The 12,059-nt window shown below is 35.5% G+C and overlaps 1 protein-coding gene across 1 annotated transcript; it reads left to right on the top strand.

Annotated features, from left to right (window-relative positions):
• Positions 1–3,388: 3,388 nt before the first annotated feature.
• Positions 3,389–5,141, top strand: LOC130992531 (acid phosphatase 1-like). Its single transcript, XM_057917195.1, has 3 exons — positions 3,389–3,877; positions 4,558–4,767; positions 4,850–5,141. Exons 1-3 carry the CDS (start codon positions 3,483–3,485, stop codon positions 5,025–5,027), a joined length of 783 nt encoding a protein of 260 aa, XP_057773178.1. The 5' UTR covers positions 3,389–3,482; the 3' UTR covers positions 5,028–5,141.
• The last annotated feature ends 6,918 nt before the right edge of the window (positions 5,142–12,059 follow it).

Here is a 12,059-nt window from a genome sequence, read left to right as displayed (position 1 = left end):
CTTGTCTTTCGGCGTCTGCCCACTGAGTATTAAGTACTCACGCCCTGCATATATTTCTAAATGTGCAGGATAAGCATGGTCGGAGGATGGCTTGGTGTTGGCGGGGATCGTTGTTTCGAGTGATCACCTTTTGATGTCCTTTCGTCTCTATGGCAGCATGATGTTTTTGAAGTTGTTCTTGACTTAATTAAGAAATACACTCTCAACTATATGTCTCCATACATATAGTTTGATCACCTTTTGTTGTGCAACTCTGTACATTTTAAATCCTTGTATATATTGAACTACGACCGTTTGTTTGTGTTTACACAAAACTCCGATGCTTTGGTTTATATAGCGATGTCGATGTTTATGATCTAGAAAGGATGTTATGATGTTAAAATTAGTAAATGTTTATCTTGCTTCCGCTTAAAGACGAGATCAGTTTTCCAGCCTTTGTTACTTCAATTATTTTAGTCGTATCGATACCCGGTCTACGCTATCACTGGCTAGACGGTGGGCTGCGACAAAATCTCAAGAAATTGAGAAGACTCAACAAAAGATCTCCATTGATGTGCGACAACATTGATCTTCCAACATAGATTGGAGCTGAGTTGCTATATCAACGGAGGAGCAAAAAGAAACATAGGTACCGGCCCTATGAAAAGAAATCAAAGAGGAGTTCTTGGAAGCCAAGAACTATGTGGACCAGACAGAAGGCACGCTCCTACAAATCAGGCCAACGGAGCGGACCATCAAGGAGCCGGTTTTCATCCCAAAAACGAATCCCGGCAAGAAAAACTTTCACGCCGCCCCTAAGCCATCTCTAAAAAACCACAGAAAAACCACAAATCTCTCTCAGAAAACCACAGATCCGGCCAACCTCTTCCCATTCGCTGGCCGCTCACCCAACGGTCGTAGCCCCTAAGCCAGCTCTGGAAACCCTAGGCACCAACAATCGTTCTTCCCTCTTCGAACCCACGACCATGTCCGCCACCGCGACGACCCCTCTTCCGGCGAGGGCAGAAGTCTAAACGGCGCCGGACTAAACAGCGTCGGCTGCCACTGTCGGTCAACGGAGGGAATGAGATGGGAAAGAGAAAGATATCTCCCTTTATTTTCCTTTTGCTTTTCGAATACATTGAATGGGTTGGGGGAAGGGGGAGGCTCCGCCGGGCTGTGGGTGCGGGCAGGGTCGAAGGGGTAAGGTAGGGAAGGGGGGTCGATCTGTGGGAATTGGGATGGGTGGGGATGTGGCAACGCATCGTCATCAATCTCGTATAAATTAAATGTCACATAAGCCACGTAAAGTATAAAAAATTCTAAAAGAAAGAGGAGCAATTGAATGGTGGTTTCTGTATCAGTCGGTTGAGAAAGAGGGGAGATTGAAAGCGACTGCACTTTTTCAAGAGAAGCAGCCAATTACCAAAATTTGTGGGATAATGGGTTGGTTGATTATGAAGAGCAAGTTTTATAATGGTCAAATTGAGAGAATCGTGGGAGAGAGATAATGATGAAATTGAAAGAACGTGAGAGTAAGAAAAAATTATATAATATATAGATTAATAGATATAGATTTATTTACAGAATTGCCACAAATTGTGTTTTCATATAATAAATAGATTTTCTCCGCGTTGTCCTTTATAATTATATTCATAATATTTTCTCGATATTTGTTTAATTTGCAATTTAGTTCGAAGTCTTTAGTTTTTTATTTTGGTCCACATATGGTGATACATGGTTAAACGGAGACGGATTTTATCGGAGAATTACTGTAAAGCTACAAATTATACCTAGTGTTTGCTTGTAAGTCGAGAGAGAGAGAAATGGGATTGAGAGCTCAAGAGAAAATGATGTAGTATTGCAAGAGTGAAGATAGCGTAAATTACAAAGGAGCACGTATGCCGCTATTTATAGATTATATGTAGAGGGTAAAATAGTAAAATCAGCACTGGAGCATGCGTCTTGCGTGGTCGGGGGCATAATAGTAAAATCACCTTTACGCGGGAGATTTCCCCACGTTTCTGGTGATTCCGCTGGTGAAGACCATTCCTCTGGCGAGAACGGCTTCTCTGGCGAAGGTGGTCCCTCTGACAAAGGTGACTCCTCTGGCGGGTGTGATCCCTCTGGCGAGTATGATTCCTCTGCTGAGTGTGACTCCTCTGGCGAATATGATTCCTCTGGCGAAAACCATCTCGCTGCATCCCGCGATTCCCTTGGTAAAGTCATTCCTCTGCTCTACATATATTACTCCTCATCAACATAAATTTTAACTTTTGGAAAACATTACAAACACACACACACATATATATAAAAATGTGCCGACACGGATTAGATGCATTATGTGTCCATGTACGAAAAGTCGAAAACGAAAGAATTTGATACCCCCTATATCGTTGACGTTGACAACAATTGTAATTTTATCATTACTATTGTTTATTTATTTTCGTTTGTTAATAAAATTTGTAGTCTTTTTTCTTTTTGAAAATTATTTTGTTGTATTTTAAACTTCATTCGTAATTAATATTTACAAAATACTTAATTATTTAACACATTAATTTTGATGGATTTAAATCTCTACTCAATTTTAGTGGACTTTTTTTAAAATTTTATACACTTTCATGGACGGATTGAGTAATAAAATTATTAAATATAATTTCAAATAAAATTACTATGAAAACAACAACTTCTTGGATTTTACCGTGATCGTTTTCAAATTTCATAGTACGCGCGTCATTTTCTAAATAAGCAGGTGAAAATTAAAGACTCATTTAACTTATATAGTTGTGGTCCGACAAAAATCTAAAAGAATCCAGTTTGATGAGACATTGATATAATTGAATGAGTAAATAATTATGTTAATTTAGTGAAATGCCATTCTCAAGCTATTTATTTATATTGAAAAATTAATACAAACATATATTTGGTTCGAGCATCCAAAAAATAAATGAGTCTCCCCATTTAAAATTACAACTTATATTTTTCTATTATTTTTCAATTAAACTATTCTAAAAATTAGGATTATATTATATAGCAAATACAACCATACTATTTATTACATAAAGTAAATAAGTCTCTAATGCTATGTTTTCCTCAAATTCTTCTTGTTACAAACTTACAAGGCTTCACAATATATAATCCACCAAATTTACTAATTACAAGTCTGATTGGAAATAATTAGATAAATAATCATAAGAGTGTGTTCTCTTTAATTACAAATTTATTATTAATAAAATGAGGAATAAGAAAATATGTAAAAAAAAAATTATCACATTTTATTGGTCCTCACTTTTGTTTATCCCATGTGAAAATATTTGGAGTAAATGAGAGGAAAAGACCTGCCCCAGAGAAATTTTAGTTTGATCGAAAGAAATATAGAACATGTGAAAAGTGTTTCCCCATTAAAAATGTTATTCTTTGCAAAAGTAAGGGTTAAAATAGGAAGACGATTATATTATTTAATCAACCCAAATTGCAGCCCAAAACCGCATCACAATATAGGTATGGGGCTTCAAATCTTCCTATTTCTCGCAACTCTTCTATTCTTCTCCCATGCACAGTCCGACGTCGTAGTGAGTTCAATCCTTCAACTTCGCCCCCGCTCCGGCGCCGGCGGCCACCGCGTCCATGGCGTGAACTGCTTGAGCTGGCGGCTGGCGGTGGAAACCAACAACCTCCAAGGCTGGAAGCTGGTGCCGATGTCCTGCGAGACCTACGTCGGCAATTACATGCTCGGCATGCAGTACCGCCTCGACTGCGAGGCGGTGGCCGACGCCGCCATCGAGTACGCGAAGACCGTCAAGCCCGCCGCCGACGGCAAGGACGTTTGGGTGTTTGATATTGACGAAACCACCCTCTCCAACCTCCCCTACTATGCTCGCTCAGATGTCCTTTTCGGGTATTTCCTCATAATTAATTCATTTATTATTTTTTAACTGCACACTCGAACCTCTGACGTACTAGTTTAATTCATTCAATCCTACATACAAACCTTAGATCTATCGACTTAATTAATTCATTCAACCCGACATACAAACCTTAAACCTATTGATTTAATTCATTCAACCCTGCATATTAGACAGATAAAATGATATATATGTAGGCTGATTTTCTATGTAAGATAATTTTTTTTTAACTCATGATATGCCTCGGTTTATTTTTATTTTTTATAATTACAACATTAAATTTATAGACTGGGTCACGATAAACTCGAACACGAAACTTTTAACCTCAAGCATTAATTAATTACCTAGCCAACACACGTGTTCATTGTCAAAAAATAAATATAGACATATTAGGAAGATTACTTGTTAAATTTTATTTTAAATTATTTTCCTAATCCTTGTGCAAATTTCAATCAGTCTTATAATTGAGACGAAGGAAGTAATATTTATATGCTATGATTTCTAATACTGGACCGGTTGAGCTGGTTTGACCAGTTTAACGGCATATCAATTGTTAGACCAGTCCGGTTATATAATTATATTTGTATGAATGTTCGATTATCTTAATAGCTCAAACACATTGCGTGGGTGATGTGATGTAACACAGTTGGTAAGGTGTGTGTATTATATGCAGGGCGATAGCATACAATGACACGAGGTTCAATGAGTGGGTGGCGGAGGGGAAGGCACCGGCGGTGCCGGGAATCCGGCGGCTCTACCTGGCGGTCCAGTCTCTAGGGTTTGCGACCGTTTTCTTATCAGGAACGGCGGAAAAATTCACCGACATAAGGACAAGCAATTTACACGAAACTGGTTATTACAACTGGAAAAAGCTCATACTTAAGTACGGGATTCAAACGTCATTAACGTTAATCTTGATTTATTAACTAGGATTATTATCTAATTTGAAATTTTTGTTGATGTAGGGGAGATGATCAGCAAGGCAAAACCGCTGTGCAGTACAAATCCCAGAAGAGAACAGAGTTAGTGAATGAAGGTTACAGAATTGTGGGAAATGTGGGAGATCAATGGAGTGATCTCATCGGTGCTAATGTTGGGAATCGGACATTCAAAGTGCCGGATCCTATGTACTACATTGCTTGATTAATTAATTATTCAATCTCCGAATAAGCCTTGTTTTGCTCATGCTCTTTTATTGTTTGTATTAATGTCTTGCTCACTTGCAGCATCTATGAATAAATTCGGTGAATTGTGTTCGATTCTGGAGGCACTACAGAAATTTTAGTCCACATTATTTCGATTATAAAATTGTTTGGTTACTACTCTGAATTTACTGGGAAATAAATTTTGAATACAAATTAGAGATAGATTGAAGTTTATTAACTTGATTCATGCTATTAATTTTGTCTCTGTTCCACCAATTGACTAAACTTATTTTATCACGTCGCACAATTAATTAATGCAAATAATAGAATTAATCCTTGCTAAACTTGACTAAACTTATTTTATCTCATCAGCCTCAATGAAAATATTCTCTTCGATTTGTTCTTTTTGTAACCTTAGAAAAGGTTTTACTTTCTTTTCGATCTAGCTGTTCGCTTTTTCAAACCTTTACTGTACATATATTCTAAGTTTTACTGTAAAAGTTGTCAATCATTTAAATTCTCAAAATATATAAAACAAAAAGTTGTCAATCCTTCTATACATGTACTCTCAGTTTCTTGAAGAGGTTTTATAACAATATAAAATTTAAACACTAAAATGTGGAAGAGCTGAATTAGAATGTTATTAAAAGGAAAAGGAAAAAAGAAACCTATCAACCCTATGTCATTGCGAGTACATGTGGTGCGACTTTTAAATTTTTTTATTTAATATTATTAATTTACTAAGAAAAAAAATATTTTTTAAATATTCTCTTTCCATCTTTTTTTTTTTTTTAGAAATAGTATTTTTTTTATCTACCAAAAGCATGTCAAATCACCACTTACAACAAGCAAGCATAGAAATGTGTGCGTGTGTTGGCCAAGCGGTAAGGGGTTAATGCCTAAGGCCAAAGGTCTTGGGTTCGAGTCCCCTGTGGCGCAATCATTTAATTTCTTTATTTAATATTGTAAATTTAACAAAAAAAAAAAAACATAGAAACAAACGCCTTAGTTCACAAACATTTTGTGAACTTTAGGGTTCAACTCTCCTCTCACCACCATCATCAACTGATACTGTCTAACTACACTATCTTCGTGAAAAGCTTTGCCGTTAAATCTTTGTTCATTCATTTCTCTCCATATATGATAGACAGCTGTTGCCACCAACAGTCTATACATAAGCTGCTTCCCCGCCTTCGAAGCTCCTTGTCTTTCTAAATACTCCACTTCATCATTCCAAGCTCTAGCTTTCCTTCGAACACCACACCACGAACACCACACCACATAGCAAGCTTATCCCACACATTGACAGTATATGGACACAAGCTTTCCACCTACTTTTTATACTTCTTCAATCATACATATATATTTCTTTTAATTTATACATTCACCCCAAAACTTTTCAATTACTAATCGTACAAAAATAAATATTATATTAAAATGTAATTATTATTATATTATTATTATTATGTCATACAAAATACAAAACTTTAAAATAAAATTTATTAAAAATTGGGTTATTAGCGCCTAAATACATCAACTTTGGGAGTGGTTTGGTTTTGCACATAAACTTTAAAAGGTGTAAAAAAAATACATGAACTTTAATACTGTATCAATTTTGCATAAATTCAACAAACAAATCAATATACACATAAAATTCAAGACCTAAAATTAATATATTCTTTCCAAAAATCATTTAATAGTAGTATATTCTTCCCACAAATTGTATATTCAAGACTCGAAATTAGTATATTCTTTCCATAAAATTAGTGATCATTAATAATATTTTATTTATTATTGTGTCATACAATTCATGTTGGTCATGTAATTATAAGTTAATCTATTTTATTATTGCAAATTGAAATACTCTCTCCATCTTGCGATTATCGAATAATTTCTTTTTGGCACGAGTTTTAATGAGTTAGTATTTTGTGTATTAAGTGTGGTATGTGAAAAAGTGAAAATGTGAATAAAGAAAAAAAATTGACATATAAGAAAAATGCTTAAGCTTTGTGGGACAACCCTAAAAAAATACGTACTGCTCAAATTTCATGGAACGGAGAGAGTATCAAATTAACATAATTAAAGCCCAAAATTAACAAAATAATCAAACTAAATGAAGACCAACTGAAAAATACCAAACTAACTAAATTAAACCCAATTTTTTTTTAAAAAAAAATGCCAAACTAAATCGAGTACAATGCACTAATTCTGAAAAATTAATTGAGTCCATTCTGCTATTCTTCGAGCCATTTTTGGAGTTCATTTCAATTTTGAAAATAGAGTCTATTTCCAAGGCCCAATTTATAACTAATATTAATTGAGTCCAAAACAAAAAATATAAAAAGGAGCCCTAACTCATTCTTCTTCAGCTAGCCGCACTGCACAATTTTCCATCTTATTCAATCTATATGCATTCTGATCATCTTCAACCAGTTCACGTCTTCTCAATATCTCTTCTCAATTTCCATCAAGAATAGAGGTTAGTTTACAATTTATAAAAATCAATAAAGTATTTTAATGTGATGAACAGTGCAAACTCAAATTTAGTGTGCCACTATTTAAAATATGACCCCATTTTGGATTTGAGTTTGGTGTATGAGCTGATTTGGTACAGTAAAATAGGATTTGCAGTACCATTGGAGATGGTCTTACAAGCCATCAAGCCAAAAAGAAAAGAATCAACCAAAATACGAAGATAGAAAATATTTAACAACGAGCGATTGTAGAAACAACCCACTCAAAAACAAAACTAAAAGAGTCTAATCAAATCGAAACCAGATCCTAATATTAATATTTATGAAAAAAACATACATTAATTTATCACGCACGAAGAAAATATTTATAAATGTGGAGAGTTGGCCCAATTATCATTAACTCCTCTGGCCCAATACTCTTCCCTAGCCCAAATTTGCTACCCGGCCCATTCCCAAACCCTAAGCCCACTGCCCTTCAGATTTACTCCCCTCATCCTCACTTACCTGCGCCGCTTCATCTTTTTCGCCGCCCGTCTCCTCGATCCCCACCTCCGACTTCAATGCTCCACCCTCCTTCCCAATGACCTCCACTCCTTTTTATCCCTGCTGCAAGTCTTTCAATTGTAAGGAAGTTTCACACACTGTTTGACTCAGAAGACTCTGCTATTCCTACTTGTAGTGTCGCCGGATTCCTGTCCATCGGTTTCCTGGTTTAGTGATACTTTGTGGGTGTGCAAGCCATCGGAATCCTGTCCATCGGATTCCTGGTTTAGTGATACTTTGTGGGTGTGCAAGCCATCGAAATCCTGTCCATCGGATTCCTGCTGCTGGTGGCTGTGCAATCGGGATTGGGGTGCTGATCTGTTTCTCTTGTTCCCTTTTGAACCGTGATCATTGAGCTGCTGGAAGAGCCGAGCTTACTGTGGGAAAAATCTGAGCCAAAGTGTCCCGAGGACACATTTTTCCCAAACTTGAGTTTCCTCTGATTTCTTGTTTCTCTCTTCTTTTTGGTCTCCTGTTGTTCCTTTTACTTGCTTGCTTTCTTCCTTGTTTGTGCAGAGCAGCGAAGTGGATCCAGAGCAACGAAGTCGACGAGTGCCAGAGCAGAGGAATCGAAGCTGCCAGAGCAGCGAAGTCGACAAAGGCCAGCGCAGCGAAGTCACCGAGCTGCCAGAGCAGCGAAGTCGACAAAGGCCAGCGCAGCGAAGTCGAGGGTCAGAGCAGCGAAGCCGAGTCTTCCAGAGCAGCGAAGTCGTTGTCTGCAGAGGAGAAGAAGAAGACGAAGATCCAAAGTACTTGAGTACGTGTGGGGAAGACAGGAGGTTCGGGAACCAAGTGGTGAACCCTGGCTAGGCGAAGATACCCTACAGTGGTATCAGAGCCACGGTGGCCTAGCCAGGGCACCCTCCTAACACATCTTACCCACCCCGCCGCCCCTTGGCTGCGCCATTCTCACTCCCGACGAGCAAGGAACAAGGTAGGACCGGCCTCTCCCCTTCCTGGGAAGGCGGCTCTGGTAAATTGGCTTAAACCTGAAACTCCTAGATTCTAGGGTTGGTGTTGCCTGCTGCTTTTCCCTTTTTTGTTTGCTTTTGCTTGCTGAGTTTCTGGTATCTTGCGATCCTCCCCTTGTGCTTCCGCTTATTGTTCTTCTCTGAGGTTTTCTTGCTCTGGTGTTTTCCTTGAGTGTTCTTTGCTCATCTTCTTGTGAACCCTGGCTAGGCGAAGATACCCTACAATAAATATACGAAAATGTCTCCAAAATTAGCAATTAAGTCCCTAAGCTTTCTTCTGCATGAATAATTGATGCATATACATATATATATATATATATATATATATATATATAGAGAGAGAGAGAGAGAGAGAGAGAGAGAAAGGTTAAACGGAGAATGATAAATATGTAGAGAATAAAGAATTAATCTGGAGCATCCAAATCTGTCAATCCAAGGGTTCAAATTTTATGTTGATTTTATTCCATAATTATAGCGAAAAGGATATATTTGTAATTGGACAATTATATTAATACTATGAATTAAGATTAGCATATCCTAAATTATCTCTTTAATTTTTGGTAATATCTTATACTGCCATATCTTTTTATTTTTATTTTTATTTCGTCCATATCTGATATATTCAATATATCATTCAGGCTAATCTCTGCAAATTATATGAAACTTTCACATTTATTTCTCTCTCCAATTTATTCAGCCCCCTCACCCATTCGAATATATTATTAATGTGTTCGTAATTGTTTTCGAATATATATATAAGTACACTTCTTAAGATAGTATAAAATAAGAATCATTTTCATCCCTTAGATCTACGGTTGATACATCATCCTGTTGAATGAATTTCTGATCCTAAGTTCGAATCTCAAAGGTAGCACAAATTTATTTTTTGCAATTCATACATTTATACAGCTAATTCATACGTGTTTTACATAAAATTCATACATTTTTTTTAGTTCTTATTTCTTATTTTAAGATGTCCTCTCACGGTAGCTATATATATATATATATATATAGGGTGTGGGTCGAGAGAGAGCTACATTATTTGAGAAAATGCGAGAACAATCAAATCTAATGCATCCACTGTAAAAATTAATGCATTCACTGTTAAAATTAATGCACTCAAAAAAAAAAAAAAAAAATCTCCCTTCAGGATTCGAACCCAGGATCTGCATTCATCCAACAAGATGATGCATCCACCGTAGATCTTGATGATCTTGATGCATCCAACAAAATCTCCGTTCTTCTTTTATTTAGTGGTTCTTTTTTGAACATCTCCCTATATATAACCCCATATTTCCCCTATTTTTAGTGAGACATGAGACACGATCTCGTGCGTTTATTTCATCATCTAAAGGGAGAATTTTTTTTCTCAGGGTTCGAATCCTGGAGGAAGCGAAATCTTTTAAATTTCGTCATTCTTTAGTATATACTGCATTTTTCATCTATTGTCTTGTTCATCAGTCTATATTTCTTATTTATTACCAATTTTTTAAATTTCGTTATTCATCAGTATATACTGTCTTGTGGCCTTTGTTCATCAGTATATATGTCTTATTTATTGTCCTCAGTGTCTCACGAAAAATAGGGTGTCTCATAGTGTTGCCGCCGGTTCAGGAACCGCCGGTTCCGGGCCCGAACCGGCGGTTCAGGGTCGAGAATCCGGCTAACCGGAACCGGCCCGGATGAAATATAAAGGGCCGGTTTTCGAACCCTGAACCGGCGGTTCCGGGCCGGGCCGAAAACCGGCGGTTCAGGGCCGAAAACCGGCGGTTCCTGGTTTTTCACAATTTTTCACTTTTTTATTTAATGAAATTAAATGATTTGTGTTAATTTCAACTAAATGTAGCTTCACTATTTATAGTGTACTACACATGGTAGAGAATCCTACATTTTTCAATGTGGGATAATTTTAACTTAATGTAGCTTCACTATATATAGTGTACTACACATTGTAAAGAATACAACATTTTTCAATGTGGGAAATGGTAGAGAATCCTACATTTTTCAATGTGGGATAATGTAGCTTCACTATTTATAGTGTACTACACATGGTAGAGAATCCTACATTTTTCAATGTGGGATAATTTTAACTTAATGTAGCTTCACTATCTATAGTGTACTACACATTGTAAAGAATACAACATTTTTCAATGTGGGATCACTCAACCTAATTTACAAATATATAATTTATATTCATGTAATATATAACTTATAACTTATAAAAATATAACTTGTAACTTATAACTTATATTCATGTAATAGTTTTTACTTTACAAATGTTGAAAAAAATATTAAAATTACTCAACTTATACTATATAGTTTTATAAATTATGATGTTAAAAACTTAAAATGTTAGAATTACTCAACTTAAAGTCTTAAATTACTTAATAACTTATATACTATTGTCATATAAATATATAATTTTTAAATATATGTTTTGTTTTTTAAAGCTTGAAATTACTCAAGTTACCAAGTAAAATAATTTTCAAATTTACTCAACTTAAAAATCTTAATAATATAATAATATTTTTTATGTCATCTTTTTTTTCAAATGACAATTGAATTGAAAGAAAGTAAAGGAAAAATAATTAACACATTGACAACCAAAAATTCAAATGAATTCATAAAAATAGATATCTTTATTGAATTTATTCTATGTACCAAAAAAAATATTACAAGGATACAAATTACATAATCTTTAAAATTGAATAAGTAAACTAACTAATTGATCCCTCGACCTTATAAGTTATAAGTTACATATTTATAAGTTATATATTTAGAAGTTATAAGTTATTACATGAATATAAGTTATATATTTATAAGTTAGGTTGAGTGATCCCACATTGAAAAATGTAGGATTCTTTATAATGCGTAGTACATTATAGATAGTAAAGCTACATTATCCCACATTGAAAAATGTAGGATTCTCTACCATGTGTAGTACACTATAAATAGTGAAGCTACATTATCCCACATTGAAAATTGTAGGATTCTCTACCATGTGTAGTACACTATAAATAGTGAAGCTACATTATCCCACAT

Source organism: Salvia miltiorrhiza, chromosome 7, assembly GCF_028751815.1.
Source record: "Salvia miltiorrhiza cultivar Shanhuang (shh) chromosome 7, IMPLAD_Smil_shh, whole genome shotgun sequence".
In the NCBI taxonomy this organism is placed as follows: Eukaryota; Viridiplantae; Streptophyta; class Magnoliopsida; order Lamiales; family Lamiaceae; genus Salvia; species Salvia miltiorrhiza.
This window is presented reverse-complemented; position numbering and strand designations above follow the sequence as displayed.